The sequence below is a fragment of the Somniosus microcephalus genome, chromosome 9, assembly GCF_052327205.1.
Source record: "Somniosus microcephalus isolate GS21.2 chromosome 9, FLI_Smic_1.0, whole genome shotgun sequence".
Taxonomy (NCBI): domain Eukaryota; kingdom Metazoa; phylum Chordata; class Chondrichthyes; order Squaliformes; family Somniosidae; genus Somniosus; species Somniosus microcephalus.
Genome location: NC_140995.1, coordinates 220,722,901 through 220,739,328, shown reverse-complemented (window position 1 = coordinate 220,739,328; position 16,428 = coordinate 220,722,901). Strand labels below are relative to the sequence as shown.

Sequence of the window (16,428 nt, the reverse complement as noted above, 5' to 3'; positions counted from 1 at the left end):
CTCCTCCCCCCGTCCACCCTCCTCCCCTTGTCCACCCTCCCCCCTCCTCCCCTTGTCCACCCCCCCCCCCTCCCTCCCCTCCTCCCCCTCCCCTTGTCCACCCCCTCCCTCCCCTCCTCCCCCTCCCCTTGTCCACCCCCTCCCTCCCCTTGTCCACCCCCTCCCTCCCCTTGTCCACCCCTCCCTCCCTCCCCTTGTCCACCCCCTCCCTCCCTCCCTCCCCTTGTCCACCCCCCCCCTCCCCTTGTCCACCCTCCTCCCCCCCCTCCCCTTGTCCACCCTCCTCCCCCCCTCCCCTTGTCCACCCTCCTCCCCCCCTCCCCTTGTCCACCCTCCTCCCCCCCTCCCCTTGTCCACCCTCCTCCACTTGTCCACCCTCCTCCCTCCCCCCGTCCACCCCCCTCCTCCCCTTGTCCACCCCCCTCCTCCCCTTGTCCACCCCCTCCCTCCCTCCCCTTGTCCACCCCCTCCCTCCCTCCCCTTGTCCACCCCCTCCCTCCCTCCCCTTGTCCACCCTCCTCCACCTCCCCTTGTCCACCCTCCTCCCCTTGTCCACCCTCCTCCCCCTCTTTCCTCCCCTTGTCCACCCTCCTCCCCTTGTCCACCCTTCTTGTCCCACTCTCTCACCCTCCGCTCCAGTCCGGGCTCCGAGTCCCCGCTGATGACGCCTCTCCCAGTGACGGGCTCACCCTCATTCTCCTCCCCCCGGAAACTCAAACACCCTGAACTCACGCTCCAGAACAAATCATATTTCGGCTGGACTTGCATTCAATAATCCCCTGCGTCATTATACATCATCATACTTAAAATACCGACTCTAGTTCGCTGTTCTTTTTTTATGTGGGGGTTTGAGGCACCTTGCGCATTGATCTTGAACTCGTCGTTCCTGCCAGGAGTCTGTATCCAGCCCGATATGGCGCTGGTTTCGTAGAAGTTGCCGTCAAGGCCGGGTGTTTACAGTCTGACTAGAGGTGGGTGGGGGTGGTGAGCGTCACTGGCTGCGGACGGAACACTTTGTAAAATTTTAAAATGCAGCTTTTAAACCGGAACCAATGTTTGGGAGGCAGAGTCTCCCTGTGGAACGAGCTGAGAGGAAGGAATAGAGCGGCGCACGTTACCATGGCGGACGGTGCAGAGACAGCGGAGAGCCGGACCGTGACCCCGGGCCCCGAGAGCCGGACCGTGACCCCCGAGACCCCGGCCATGACCCCCGTGACCCCGGCCGCGGGCCCGCCTCCAGCCTCGGCAGGTAAGCCGTTCCCAACACTTGCTTCTCTCGACACCCGCGGTGGCGGCGGCTCCTGCTGCCGCTCAGGGCCCCCAGAGCGAGTGAAGCCGGATCAAAGCCCATCACAGAAAGTGCACATTCCATGTCAGCTGAAAGCAAAGGAGAGATTTCCATTTCTATAGCGCCGAGCACGACCACCGGCCGTCCCAAAGCACTTTACAGCCAATGGGCTAATTTTTTGAAGTATAGTCACTGTTGTGATGTAGGGAAACGTGGCAGCCAATTTGCCCACAGCAAGCTCCCACAAACAGCATTGTGATAATGACCAGATCATCTGTTTTTAGTGATTTTGATTGAGGGATAAATATTGGCCTCAGGACACCGGGGATAGATGCACAGTATAGATAGTAATATATCTGCATTTCTCTTAAATGTGATATCAAGAAACGGCTGAGCGCACTGGACACAGCAAAGACTATGGGCCCTGACAATATCCCGGCTGGTGTGCTGAAGATTTGTGCTCCAAAACTAGCCGCGCCTCCAGCCAAGCTGTTCCAGTACAGCTGCAACACTGACATCTATCCGACAATGTGGAAAACTGCCCAGGTATGTCCTGTCCACAAAAAGCACGACAAATCCAATCCGGCCAATTACCCCCCAATCAGTCTACTCTCAATCATCAGCAAAGTGATGGAAGGTGTCATTGACCGTGCTATCAAGCGGCACTTACCAATAACCTGCTCGCTGATGCCCAGTTTGGGTTCTGCCAAGACCACTCGGCTCCTGACCTTGTCGCAGCCTTGGTCCAAACATGGACAAAGGAGCTGAATTCCAGAGGTGAGGTGAGAGTGTTTGCCCTTGACATCAAGGCAGCATTTGACTGAGTGTGGCATCAAGGAGCCCTAGTAAAACTGAAGTCAATGGGAATCAGGGGGGGGGGGACTCACCACTGGCTGGAGTCATACCTAGCACAAAGGAAGATGGTTGTGGTGGTTGGAGGCCAATCATCACAGCCCCAGGACATCGCTGCAGGAGTTCCTCAGGGCAGTGTCCTCAGCCCACCTATCTTCAACTGCTGCATCAATGACCTCCAACATAAGGTCAGAAATGGGGATGTTTGCTGATGACTGCACAGTGTTCAGTGCCATTCACAGCTGCTCAGATAATGAAGCAGTCCATGCCCGCATGCAACAAGACCTGGATGACGTTAAGGCTTGGGCTGATAAATGGCAGGTAACATTCGTGCCACACAAGTGCCAGGCAATGACTATCTCCAACAAGCGAGAGTCACCTAACTGCCTCTTGCCATTCAACAGCATTACCATCGCCGAATCCCCCACCATCAACATCCTGGGGGTCACCATTGACCAGTAACTTAACTGGACCAGCCACATAAATACTGTGGCAACAAGAGCAGGTCAGAGGCTGGGTATTCTACGGCGAGTGTCTCACCTCCTGACTCATTTACAAGGCACAAGTAAGGAGTGTGATAGAATACTCTCCACATGCCTGGATGAGTGCAGCTCCAACAACACTCAAGAAGCTCGACACCACCCAGGGCAAAGCAGCCTGCTTGATTGGCACCCCATCCACCACCGGCGCACCGCGGCTGCAGTATGTATACCATCTATAAGATGTACTGCAGCAACTTGCCAAGGCTTCTTCGGCAGCACCTCCCAAACCCAAGATCTCTTCCACCTAGAAGGACAAGGGCAGCAGGCGCATGCCAAGTCACGCACCATCCTGACTTAGACGTATATCGCCGCTCCTTCATCGTTGCTGGGTCAAAATCCTGGAACTCCCTCCCTAACAGCACTGTGGGAGAACCTTCACCACACGGACTGCAGCGGTTCAAGAAGGCGGCTCACCACCACCTTCTCCAGGGCAATTAGGGATGGGCAATAAATGCTGGCCTTGCCAGCGATGCCCACATTCCATGAACGAATAAAAAAAAAAGGCGCCTTTCACATCCTTGGGACGTCCTAGAGCGCTTCACAGCCAGTGAAGTACTTTTTGAAGTATAGTCACTGTTGTAATGTAGGAAACGCGGCAGCCAATTTGCACACAGCAAGCTCCCACAAACAGCAATGATCAGATCATCTCGTTTTTTGGTGGTACTGCTTGAGGGAGCAATGTTGGCCAGGACACCGGGGGAACTCCTACTCTTTTGACAACAGGATCTTGAGCAGACAGACGTTTCCTCACTTTAATGTCTCCTCCAAAGGCATGTCCAGCAGTATTGCACTGAAATGTCAGCCTAGATTTTGTGTTCAATTCTCTGGACTTAATTCAGAGACTACTACTGCTGAGCCAAGCTGACACTTGCAGTGAGACATATGATATATCAGAGAGATGGGTAGAGATATATTAGAGAAATAAATATAATGGGCAGGATATTCCGATCCCTACGGGTGGGTATGTGCTGTGTACCCACCTGTAGGGACATCAGAAATGCCAGTTTCAGTCATGCGCTGGAAACCGGCATTTCCAATCTGTCAAGAAAGCTCTTGACAGATCCTCCGGCTGCCTGGGAGAAGGGCCTCTGCGGGCGGAGAGTTCCGCTTTTTGGAGACCCTCCGCCCGCAGAAAACACTTACGCCTGCTTTTACCAGGCATAAGAATTGTAAGGCCTGCTTTTACCAGGATAAGAGTTGAAAAAAGCTTAAAAGAAAATTTCAGTGATTTATCATTTAAAAATACTTTAAAAAAAGGTAAGTTTATTTTTAGCCCTGTTAAAAACTTTAATTTATTTTTTTCAAAAATTTAAATTTTTGTTTAAAATAGTTAATTTATGTCATTTTAAAAATGTGATTTAAAAAAAAATGTATTTGAAGTTTTACTATGTTTTGGGGGTGATCTCCATTCATATATTTGACAGGTCTTCCTGTCAAGTGTATGAAGGGAGATTCCCTGCTCTGATTGGCTCCCCATGGCCCACGTGATCCCAGGGACGCTGCGAACTACCTGCGCCCCTGGGATATGTGGGCCCTGCGCTCCGGCAGTTTGGAGAGGCCCAGCATCGGAAGTGTGCTCCTCCCGGGAGCCCTCGGGTAAGGGCGCTGATTTTTCCAGATCGCAGCCCTCTGCCCGTGGGACGCCTGCGATCGGAATATCTGGGCCAATATGTTTACCTGCTAATGCTGGAAAATGGAAATAAAAATAGAAAATGCTAAAAATTATTTCCAATAGCTGGACTTCCCTTTTTGGAGGAAAAAAAATCATTAATACTAATATTGATATTGGATTATTATTTGCAGTGGTGGTGGTGACAGTTCTATGTTCCAACCTGTAATTCCTTTTTGGTGAATTTTAATCAGATCATTTGCAGTTTTTTTTTGTTTTATCTCCAAGTTCTGACCCAAACCATTAACGTCATTCTTTTTCTTATTCCATTGAAATGTATGGAAGACACAGCAGGTACATCAGCATCTTTTCCGAGAGTGAGCTGGCCTATTGTGTATTTCCAGCACTTACTGTTTTTATTTTAGATTTTCACCAGTTGCATTCCTTTTTACCGCAACACCTGGAGTTCCATTTATTTTTAAGAATGAGATGTGTGAAATAAGGTATAATTTTTAAAACAAAATGAGAGAGGCTTGGCAGATTCCTTTGAAGAACAATTCTTCTTTTATTAATGTTGATTTATGTTTGATTGTATGCCCTCATGTCATCATTTTGCAGTTTTTGTGTCACTTTATTTGTAGCAGTGGAGGAGACTTTGGTTCAGTCTTGATTTGCTGAAGTGTTCAGAAGTTTAGGGCTGGCTCAGCATGGGTAAAGTGTTGGCAGTCTTACTTGTGAATAACAGAGTGTGAGAGATGGGGGATGTTGTACTTCATATTTTGGGACAATTTGAAACAGTCTTCACATCTCTTGCACTGTTCCAATGAAGCTCAGCGTAAGCTCGAGGAACAGCACCTCATCTTTCGATTCGGCACTTTACAGCCTTCTGGACTCAGCATCGAGTTCAACAATTTCAGACCATAACCTCGGCCCCTATCCTTTTTCCCTTTTTTTTTCTCTCTCTCACGTGGCAGCTGTCGATCATTCTGCCAGTGCCATTTACACTTCATTTAGACCCATCTTTTGTTTCTTAACTTGTCCCATTACCATCTCCTTTTGCCTTGCACCATCATCCCTTTTGTCTCTTAATCTCTCCTGCCTTCCATCCTATCACAGACCTTCCCTTTTGTTCTTTCCTCCCCTCCCCCCTTTCCCAGCCCCTACACTTGCTTAAAAACCTGTTCCATCTCCAGCTTTTTCCAGTTCTGACAAAGGGTCATCGACCTGAAACGTTAACTCTGTTTCTCTCTCCACAGATGCTGCCTGACCTGCTGAGTATTTCCAGCATTTTCTGTTTTTATTTCACATCTCAGTGATGTTAGATGTGCAGGACAACTTTGCGAGAATCGTATCATGATGATGTTTACTAGCAGAGCAATATCACAGCGAGGAGGTGGTTTGATCCTGCTCTGGCACTGCACTGGCTGCAGCAGTTTGTTCTTCTCTAACTTCAAGCTTTCCCCAATGCTCAATGATTGGTTGCAGAAATGTTGATGCTGGATTCATACCAGTATCAGCAGTATTTATGCACATCGAGGTTGCAAACCTATTTAAATATCTGGATCTGTATAAAATTCCGACAGGGCTAGACAGACTGGATGCAAGGAGGATGTTTCCCCTGGCTGGGGGGTCTAGAATGAGAGGTCACAGTCTCAGGATACAGGGTAGGATATTTAGGACTGAGATGAGGAGAAATTTCTTCACTCAGAGGGTGGTGAACCTGTGGAATTCTCTACCACAGAAGGCTGTGGAGGCCAAGTCACTGAATACATTTAAGAAGGAGATAGATAGATTTCTAGACACAAAAGGCATCAAGGGGTATGGGGAGAGAGCGGGAATATGGTATTGAGATAGAGGATCAGCCATGATATTGAATGGCGGAGCAGGCTCAAAGGGCCAAATGGCCTACTCCTGCTCCTATTTTTCTCTGTTTCTATCTGAGTTTATGTTACAGAACGCACATTGCAAATGCCACAATTTCAGATCAGAACAAGTGACCGTCACTTCAGATGAGTGATAATTCAACAGCAGTTTCACTACATATACTCTTCCTCTACTCCCATACGTTCATGCAAACAATGATTTTAGTATCCAACAGTGTAGGTGTGTGTGTGTGTGTGTGTAGGTGTGTGTGTGTGTGTGTGTAGGTGTGTGTAGGTGTGTGTGTGTGTAGGTGTGTGTGTGGGTGTGTGTGTAGGTTGTGTGTGTGTAGGTTGTGTGTGTGTAGGTTGTGTGTGTGTAGGTTGTGTGTGTGTAGGTTGTGTGTGTGTAGGTGTGTGTGTGTAGGTGTGTGTGTAGGTGTGTGTGTGTGTAGGTGTGTGTGTGTGTAGGTGTGTGTGGTTTCAAATGAATGAGTGATTTGGATGTGTAAGCCTTGTCCAGTAATCTCACCAAAATGTATTTCTGATATTTGACAACTCTGCAAATATCTGTAGGGTTGCCAAGATCAAAACTGCACAGGGGAAGGATGGGGCAGAGCAAGGACCCATGTTTTGAGCGCTGATGTTTTCTTTGTTGATTATGGACTGATGTAAATTTCTCATTTAGTATCAACAACATAATTACTGATAATTAACCCGTTTACATTAATAGAGAAGAGATACCCAAGGGGTCACAGTGCAGTAATTTTATCAAGGACATTTGGTTGATATTCTGAAGTAGCCAATCACTTTTCACCCAAGAGCTTTAACAACACCACCAACGTACATTTATAAACCTTTAATGTAGATTGCATAGGTTCTTTATTCCAATTTGGAAGAACTTTTTGTCAATAGCTGGTGTCACAGCTGAGTTTGACCAGTGCACACTGAAGGATTAACATTGATAATCACTGTAAATGAATGTAGTAATAATCCTTAGTTGAGCACATCCACCCATCCATTATAGGAAGATCATTTAATTTCAGATCTTTATTAAAGTCATAAACAGCAGAAGGGAAGCTTGAGTGGTTAACTTCTATGGATCATTATATTATAGCGTTGCTACCAGCTACCTTTTATTTTTGTGCTTATCAAAGTGAGCGTGAACAGGATACTTTCCACTTTAGGCACCTACTGTTCCCACCAAGCATTCCCTGGTGAGGTGGGTGCAGAGTAAAGCGCCATGCGATAGATTTCTACTTCCGACACCAGCCATTCTGTGGCACCTCCTGAGAATGCCCATTAATGCTGAACGACGGTCAGTTTTATGCTGTGGACCCATGTCCGTAAAGCACGGGAATGAGACTGACCAACTTATTTCACCAAGAATATTTACAAGAATCCAGAAAAGCTACCGTCCTGTCAGACTGGGCAAAATTTGAACTCGGCTCCCATGGCTGAAAGTGCAGAGTCTGATCCACTGCACCATTCACCCGCACCATGTACAACTTATCCCAATCAACATCGCTTTAAAAAAAAACAATTATCTGATCATTATCACATTGCTGTTTGTGGGAACTTGTGTGTGAATTGGCTGTCGCGTTTCCCACATTACGACAGTGGCTACACTTCAAAAATACTTAATTGGCTGTAAATCGCTTCGAGAAGTTCTGAGGTCGTGAAAGGCGCTATATAAATGCATGCAAGTCTTTATTTCTTTCATTCCTAGGTCATTATTATTAAAACATATTATTTTAAATTTAATGCTGTTCTGTGACAAAATGTGTATAAATGGGAAAGAGTTGCTGCTTTAATAAGAAAAGCACGGGGTTAAAGCCCCGATAAAATGCACTTGATGTTCTGGGATGCAATTCTGCTACGGCAGTGTTCACCTCACACATGGTGAATTCTCAATCTCGTACAAGAAAGAAAGAAAGACTTGGATTTATATAGTGCCTTTCACACGCCATATAAATGCAAGTCTTTCTTTCACGACCACCGCACGTCTCAAAGCACTTTACAGCCAACACGGCAGCCAATTTGTGCACCGCAAGCTCCCACAAACAGCAATGTGATAATGCCCAGATAATCTGTTTTTGTTATGTTGATTGAGGGATAATTATTGGCCAGGACACCGGGGATAACTCCCTTACTCTTCTTCGAAAAATGCCATGGGATCTTTTACGTCCACTTGAGAGAGCAGACGGGGCCTCGGTTTAACGTTTCATCCGAAAGACGGCACCTCCGACAGTGCAGCCCTCCCTCAGCATTGCACTGGGGTGTCAGCCTAGATTCTTGTGCTCAAGTCCCTGGAGTGGGACTTGAACCCACAACCTGACTCAGAGGAGAGTGCTCTGACATTTGGGTGGTGCCGTTTGTATACCAGACTTCCTCAGGGAGGGAAAATATGGGGAGAGTTCTGCACCCAGTCACTTTCTGAACTCCTCACAATGGCACTGATCGAGATATGGGAGACCTCTCGTCTCAAGGGTGGCATGTATTTGCTGGGATATCGACAAAAAGCAAAATTATAGGGTTGGTTTTTAAAATAAGGTGGCTGCACATAAGCCTAAACCTTTAAACTATAACATGTATAAATGAACCAAGCTGAGGCCATTAAAAACAACAATAACTTGCATTTATATAGTGCCTTTAACACAGTAAAACGTCCCAAGGTGCTTCACAGGAGTGATTATCAAACAGAATTTGACACGAGCCATATAAGGCAATATTGGGACAGGTGACCAAAGGTGTGATCAAAGAGAAAGTTTTTAGAAACATAGAAGATAGGAGCAGGAGTAGGCCATTCAGCCCCTCGAGCCTGCTCCGCCATTCAATGCGATCATGGCTGATCATCCAAACTCAGTACACTGCCCCTGCTTTCTCCCCATATCCCTTGATCCCTTTAGCCTTAAGAAATATATCTAACTCCTTCTTGAATATATTTAATGAATTGGCCTCAACTGCCTTGTGTGGTAGAGAATTCCACAGGTTCACCACTCTCTGGGTGAAGAAATTCCTCCTCATCTCAGTTTAACAAGCGTCTTAAAGGGAGAGAGAGGGAGTGAAGCAGAGGGGTTTAGGGAGGGAATTCCAGAGCTTGGGGCCAAGGCAGCTGAAAGTATAGCCACCCATGGTGGAGCAAAGGAAATCAGGGATGCACGAGAGACCAGAATTGGAGAGCACAAAGATCTCGGACGATTGCAGGGCTGGAGGAGGTTACAGAGATAGGGAGGGATTTGAAAACAAGGATAAGAATTTTAAAGTCAAGGTGCTGGCGGACCGGGAGCTAATGTAGGTCAGCGAGCACAGGGGTGATGGGTGAACGGGACTTGGTGCGAGTTTGGATACGGGCAGCAGGCAGACGGAGGATGCAAGGTGGGTGGTCGGCCAGGAGAGCATTGAAATAATCGAGTCTGGAGGTAACAAAGGCATGGGTGAGGGTTTCAGCAGCAGATGAGCAGTGTTACAGAGGTGGAAGTAGGCTGTCTTGGTGATGGAGAGGATATGGGGTCGAAAGCTCAGCTCGGTCAAATAGGGCGGCAAGATTGCGAATAGTCTGGTTCAGCCTCGGACAGTGACCAGTGAGAGGGATGGCGTCAGTTGTTAGGGAATGGAGATTGTGGCGTTCCCAATATTTAATTGGAGTAAATTTCTGCTCGTCCAATACTGGATGTTAGGCAAGCAGTTCTTGTACAATAAAATTATTCTTTTAAAATGCAACTCTGATTAAAGCTTGTGATAAAGTAAAGTGCATTACACTGATAGCATTTCTCTTTGGCTGCATGTTGCTGGCCACCTGTTGTGTTCTGCATATTTCTCTGGTTCTGCTTCACAATGCAAATAATCGATGGTTTTCAGAGCAGTCGTTTTCAAACCTCTCTAAGGACCCCCTGAAAATTCTGATCCTTGTGGAATCCCCCTCCCCCAATCCTAGCTTCTGAAAGATAGTGCCAGCTACCCAAAAGAATACAGTGTTATAATTTAATTTTGTTAAATATACAGCAACAGAAATAATGCACTAATTAATAAAGAATACAGAATTCCTGCCACTGTGCTCACAACTACAGCATGTGTGGCCCATACAGACAGGAATCTAACCCCCCTTTAAGATTCTGGATGGTCTGTGGACCCCAGTTTAAAAACCTAGGAAGCAAATCTATTTAAACTTGGACAGAAAATCACTTACCAGCATTCTGTTCAAGAAACAATGATGGGTTTTGAAAGCTGAAAAGGGCTATTGATATTGCTGTTTTTAAGTAGATCATTATACAACATTGACAATTTGAACCTTGATTTGGAAGATCCATTTTAGTTGGTCTCTAGTGTATTCATTATGAGAGTAATTTGGCACCATGTTATACAGGAGTCCTAACTGCAGTAGTTCAGAAAAGATTAGCGCCATCTAACTAGGATTGTAACGAAGACTAATGGAAAGGCGAAGAAAGGAAATTCCCTGTTGATCCTTTAGATGAGACCTCCCAAAAACAAGAGCCCGTGCTTTACAAGATGGCAGTCAGGTACTAAGGAACAGTTTAATACATGTCGGGATCAATTAATCAGTGGTTCCAAAGATACATGACTTTTAGCAGTTCTGATGAAAGGTCAACTCTGTTTCTCTCTCCACAGATGCTGCCTGACCCGCTGAGTATTTCCAGCATTTTCTATTTTTATTTCAGATCTCCAGCATCTGCAGTATTTTGCTTTTGCAATGACTTTTAGGTGCATTAAAAAATGACATTGGGGCAGTTTTGTATGTAATTAACTTCCTCTGTGTCTGGTGGCTTACATTCATTCGTTGTTAACTGCAGTAAAACTCTACCTAATTTGGGTCCACAAAGTTAATCCCCCCCCCCCCACCCCCCCAACTCCCAGTTTACCTCCGCTCAGGCCAAGAGCAGTTATTGAATGGATTCCATAAATATATCAAGAGAAAGAGAGTGATAAAGGGGAATGTGAGCCCATTAAAGACAGACGCAGATGATATTGTAACCGACAATAAGAAATGGGAGACATGTTAACTGATTACTTTGTATCTGTCTTCACAGTAGAGGAAGAGGATAAATTACCAGCGGTGTCAGGAAAACGAAAAGGTCCCAGACCTGAAACGTTCACTCTCTTTCTCTCTGCACGGATGCTGCCTGGCCTGCTGAGTGTTTCCAACATTTTCTGTTGTTATTTTTAAAATAAGTTAGCTTTGCTCGAGGTCCAGCAGGGCACCAAGATGCCCCAATCTGTGCTGACTGGCACAGCAGTTTGACATTAAACCGCACCTGCCACCTATCTGCTCCTGCAGCCTCTCTCAATTTGCTGTGCCCTCCAATTCGGTGTCATCAGCAAATTTCAATCATGTTCCCTCAATTCCTAAGTGTAGATCATTTTATAGTGGCATGAAAACGGAGCCTTTTTGGATCACTTTCTGCCCTCCAACCACCTCTGCAGCCATATTTTCCACAACTCCGTGACCCATTATCTTTGCTATAAATCTCATGTGGAGCATTATCAAATTCTTTATCAAAATCTGTATAAACTACATCCAGTATAGTCTCTTTATCCATCCTCTCTATTGTTTCCTCTAAGAATTTTGTCAGATAGATCAAGCGTGACCTTTTAGAAATTCATGCTGACTGTGCTGATTCACTGAAGTTTCTCCAAGTGGTTACTAATGTCATCCTGCACTTTAGACTCCGTTAGTTTGTCAACAACTGAAGTAAGACTGATTGACCTTTTTTTAGAAGAGGGGAGTTACATTTACCTCTCTTCCAGTCCTCGGGTGCTTCAGCAACCATGTTTTTTTTTTCCCTCAATGATATTCTTTCTAGAATACGGTTCCACGGGCACTGGACAACCTCCGGCACCTCACCCAAAGGGGCAGTCTATGCATGTATGTCGAGGCCCATTGCCCGCAGGCTATTTGAATCCAGACTGAGCCCGATGCTGTTGCAGTTTCCAGCTGGAGTCAGGGATAGCAATCACGAGCAGGAGCCCTGACCTCTTTCCTTCCACCCCTTCACTGTAGAACTGAGGCCCATCCGCATCCTTAAGAAACGCCCAGGCCAAAACTGTAGGTTGAACATGGGGCCTTCCTGGTCTGTATGTCTCCGCTGCTTACTGAATAAACTTACTGGGAATTTAATAACTGTGTGATTGGGGAGCTACAGCTTAAATACTTGGAGAACTATACCTGGCTACAGAATGTTAATTTTTGAAGTTTCAGCAACAAAAATATCTGTTACTTGATGTAAATTCTCTGACGATTCCCTTGTGGCCCGGATTTTCTGGGGCCTATGCGTATGTGGTCGTAAGTGCCCCACAAGTTCCGGGTTTCCACGGGCGATGCGCATGCGCGAAAACCCGGAGCTTGCGATCGTCCACATGCACAGGAAATGGACATTCACTGGTGCAAGGTTGTGCTATTTGCCCAACTACTGCCCAGCGAATGCCCACGAAACTCTTAACGCCTGATAAAAAAAGAAAGACTTGCATTTATATAGCGCCTTTCACCGGACGTCTCAAAGCACTTTACAGGCAATGAAGTACTTTTGAAGTGGAGTCACTGTTGTAATGTGGGAAACACAGCAGCCAATTTGCGCACAGCAAGCTCCCACAAACAGCAATGTGATAATGACCAGATCATCTGTTTTCGTTATGTTGGTTGAGGGATAAATATTGGTCAGAACACTGGGGATAACTCCCCTACTCTTCTTCGAAATAGTGCCATGGGATCTTTTGCATCTACCTGAGAGAGCAGACGGGGCCTCGGTTTAACGTCTCATCTGAAGGTCGTCACCTCCAACAGTGCAGCTCTCCCTCAGCACTGCACTGAAGTGTCAGCCTAGATTTATGTGCTCAAGTCCCCGGAGTGGGACTTGAACCCACAACCTTCTGACTCCGAGGCGAGTGTGCTACCCACTGAGCCACAGCTGACACTGATTTATTTAAATCTTTATTATGCTGATAAAAGCAGGCATAAGGCCTGTTATCAGCATAAGGGTTTAAATAAATATTAAAATAAAATTTAAAAAATGATTTAAACATTCAAAAGCCTTTAAAATTAGATTAAGTTATTTTTGGCCCCTTTAAAAATGTTTAAATTTATTTTTCAAAAAATTATATTTGTGTTTTAAATGTTCACATTGTATTTTAATTCATTTTGAACATGTGATTTATTTTTATTTACGTGGGGTGAAAGTGTGATTCCTGTTATGCTTATAGGGATTCCGTACGTAAATGGAATCCCCCTAAGCATAATGTGATTGGTGGGGCCGGCCCACGTGATCCTGGTGATGCTTGCGAATCGCATGTGCCCCTGGGATACGTGGGCCTTTATGCAGGCATAGCCTGCAAGCCCAGGAGTGCAAGAGTCCGAAGCTCCGGAGGCACCAGGTAGGTGCGTACTTTTCTTGCGGCTCGGAGGCATTCGTCTGCGGGAAGCCTCCGACCGCAATTTCCAGCCCAGTCTTTAGCGCAGTTGTAACAGTTCTTACCCACAGTGTCTCGTAGAAATGTAGAACTATAGAAGTGTACAGCACAGAAAGAGGCTATTCTGTCCACTGTGGCTGTGCTGGCTCTTTGCTTTCGCAATCCACAAATGATGCCACTGTCCTGCCCTCTTGCCATAGCCCAGTATCTTCCTCTGCTTCAGATGTTTATCTACTCTTCATTCAGCGGATGCACGGCTCATCGAACCATGTGCTGCATTATAACGCAGTTGTTCTCTTTGTTACAGATGCATTAAATGGTGATGGTTTTAAGAAGCCTTTGCTCCCTTTGGCTCCATCGCAGAAGAGGGAGAAGACTCACCATTCAAGCCCTTCGGCAACCGGCACCGAAACGGCCGAGAGTGTTAAAATTACCGAAGAGCCCGCGGAGAAAGAGGCAGCAGCTACAGTGATCTCTGTGGGGCACGACCGAGAAACCCGGCCCGAGCTCGGAGAAAAGCCTGCGGCAGATCAGCGGCATGTTGATCAGCCTCGTCTCCACGCCGTGCCGCTGCCAATGAAGCCCAGGTCCGCCGCCAGGTTACCATCGGATAAATACAAGCCCCGTCCTCCGCTCCCATATGTGGAGCCTCCGTGGGGGGGTTTAGCAGAAGCCCCTTACAGTTTTGAGATCCTCAAGAATGGCAGCATTGTCTCGGACATCAGTCTGAATTCAAAGAGCTTTTATGTCGTCGGGAGGCTTCCGGCCTGCGACATCGCTCTCGAGCATCCTTCCATTTCCCGCTACCATGCCATCGTGCAGCACAGACGAGTTGCTGATGGAGAGAGCAGCATCGGATTTTACATTTACGACTTGGACAGCACACACGGGACAGTGGTAAACAAGGAGAAAGCCCAGCCACACTGCTACCACCGGCTTAAAGTCGGCCACGTTATTAAATTTGGAGGGAGCACGAGACTCCTTGTTTTACAGGTGATTAGTTTGCAAATGGAGTCAACTCCAGAGAAAGGCATACATTGTCGTTTGGATTTCAGTAAGGTGTAATGGTGCATGTGTGAAATTTTTATATCAAGTTCAAAACTACTCTACTTCAAAAAAACATCTCAAACCCAGCAGTGACACACCTCCAGCTATCAGTGCTTCACCCTTATTATAAAGCTCCAACCCCCAGACAGAACCAAGATTAGAAGGACAGAATCAACCTGTCGGGCTAGGCTTGATTGTGCCTGGGAAGAGTGCGAGGAATATTATGACACTTGGGTGAAGCGCTCGTGATTACAGCTCTGTCAGTGGCAGAAGTGGTGAGAGCAGTTTAGGATGATGAATTAAGAGTTTCGCACAAGAAGTGCTTTCAGCAAAATGCTTTGGCATACATGTATATTATTTCCTATAGGCCAGTGAATTCTAGACACGATTAAGGTCCAAGAGCAAAGTATTATGGCAAGGTGGGGGGGGGGAGATTTATTGTGTCCACATTTTCTGTGCACACTAATAACTCACTTGATAGTGGAGAACCTTCCCCTTGGAGTTCAACAGGATCCAGACAGTTGGACGTTTGGCCCTGTCTGAATATCCGTTTGGTGTGGTGACCTGATTGAACACCACGGCGTGGAGTTTCCGCGGGATTTACACCTCGGATATCAGCGGAATCTGGGCGTCGTCGAATGAAACGGTGCTAAAGATCGCGGAATTTTAAATGTAAGTGAGTTACGCCCACAACCACTTTACGCTGGAGCAACAGCCATATTTTAAGCCGGTTCAAAAATCTATTTGCCCGAAGCAGTCCACAGAACAGGCCACGTTCCCCCCCCCCCCCCCCCCTCCAGGTCGGAAGTTTCTGCCAATTTGTGTTCGTCACATTGTGCCCAGATACTCGGGTGTACAGGCACCCGTGGACACATGCATCCAGCATTAATCACCGGGCCTGCAGTAACCAGCAGTCAGTTGAAGCCTGACCTGGGTCTGTTCCTCCTGCTGCTGCAATTACTTTAAATAACTTTAAATTCAGCTCAAATCAGTCTTAATTCTGCCAGTTAAGTATAAGATCCCACGACACGATTTCGAAGAAGAGCAGTGGAGTTATTCCCAGTGTCCTGGCCAATATTTATCCCTCAATCAACGTCACTTAAAAAAAAACAGATGACCTGGTCATTATCACATTACTGTTTGTGGGAGCTTGCTGTGCGCAAATTGGCTGCCGCTTTTCCTACATTACAACAGTGACTACAATTCAAAAAGTACTTACTTGGCTGTAAAGCGCTTTAGTTTTGGGTTGTGGTGAAAGGCGCTATATAATTGCAAGTCTTTTTTGTGTACCCAAAGCAGTCAGTTGAAGCCAATTAAAATGTAAGGCCAAGAGCATTAAACCAGCCATTTGAAGAATGGCTCGTTTCCTGGCAACCCCAGTCCTCTGTGTAATGCTGGAGAATGCCCAGTTCCAGTCAAGAATCAATTACTCTGATTCATGAGCGATTCTACATTCGGTGTTGTGCTAATGCGCGGAAACTTGAGCGCAACTTCACATCGGCACGACCGGCACAGTGTCCGACCCGTTCTGGCTGCATTTTGCCAATTGCGGCCCGAGCAGAAACCCCGCATCTAGGTTAAGTTCTATGGAGTAACTGTAACTGTATTACAAATAATCCTACATCCTTACAATTTTTTATTCTGGCGAAGCATCTAAATGACAAATTACAAATTAGGAAGTTCCAAGTAAGCAGAGAAGTCCATTTTTTTTTTTACACAAAGTGAAATAGATATAAGTTACCAGGGAAGACCATTGAATGCACAATATAAATGGGTTTGAGAAACAAGTGTTTTTGGAGAGAGTAATGA

At 46.4% G+C, this 16,428-nt stretch overlaps 2 protein-coding genes across 4 annotated transcripts in view; one reads left to right on the top strand and one right to left on the bottom strand.

Annotated features, from left to right (window-relative positions):
• supt7l (SPT7 like, STAGA complex subunit gamma) overlaps positions 1-1,213 on the bottom strand; it is a 54,536-nt gene extending 53,323 nt beyond the window's left edge. The window contains exon 1 of one of the 3 annotated variants that reach the window (XM_085997930.1): positions 1,119-1,213. The gene's annotated coding sequence lies outside the window, so the exon portion shown is untranslated. Of the gene's footprint in view, positions 1-627; positions 706-857; positions 946-1,118 lie in introns of those variants that run through there. The other 2 variants (XM_085997931.1, XM_085997929.1) reach the window with 2 other exon arrangements.
• The window catches only part of slc4a1ap (solute carrier family 4 member 1 adaptor protein), a 151,568-nt gene continuing 136,169 nt past the window's right edge, over positions 1,030-16,428 (top strand). The window contains exons 1-2 of the mRNA XM_085997928.1: positions 1,030-1,249; positions 13,880-14,565. Coding sequence (XP_085854054.1) covers positions 1,030-1,249; positions 13,880-14,565 — 906 coding nt within the window. The remainder of the gene's footprint in view (positions 1,250-13,879; positions 14,566-16,428) is intronic.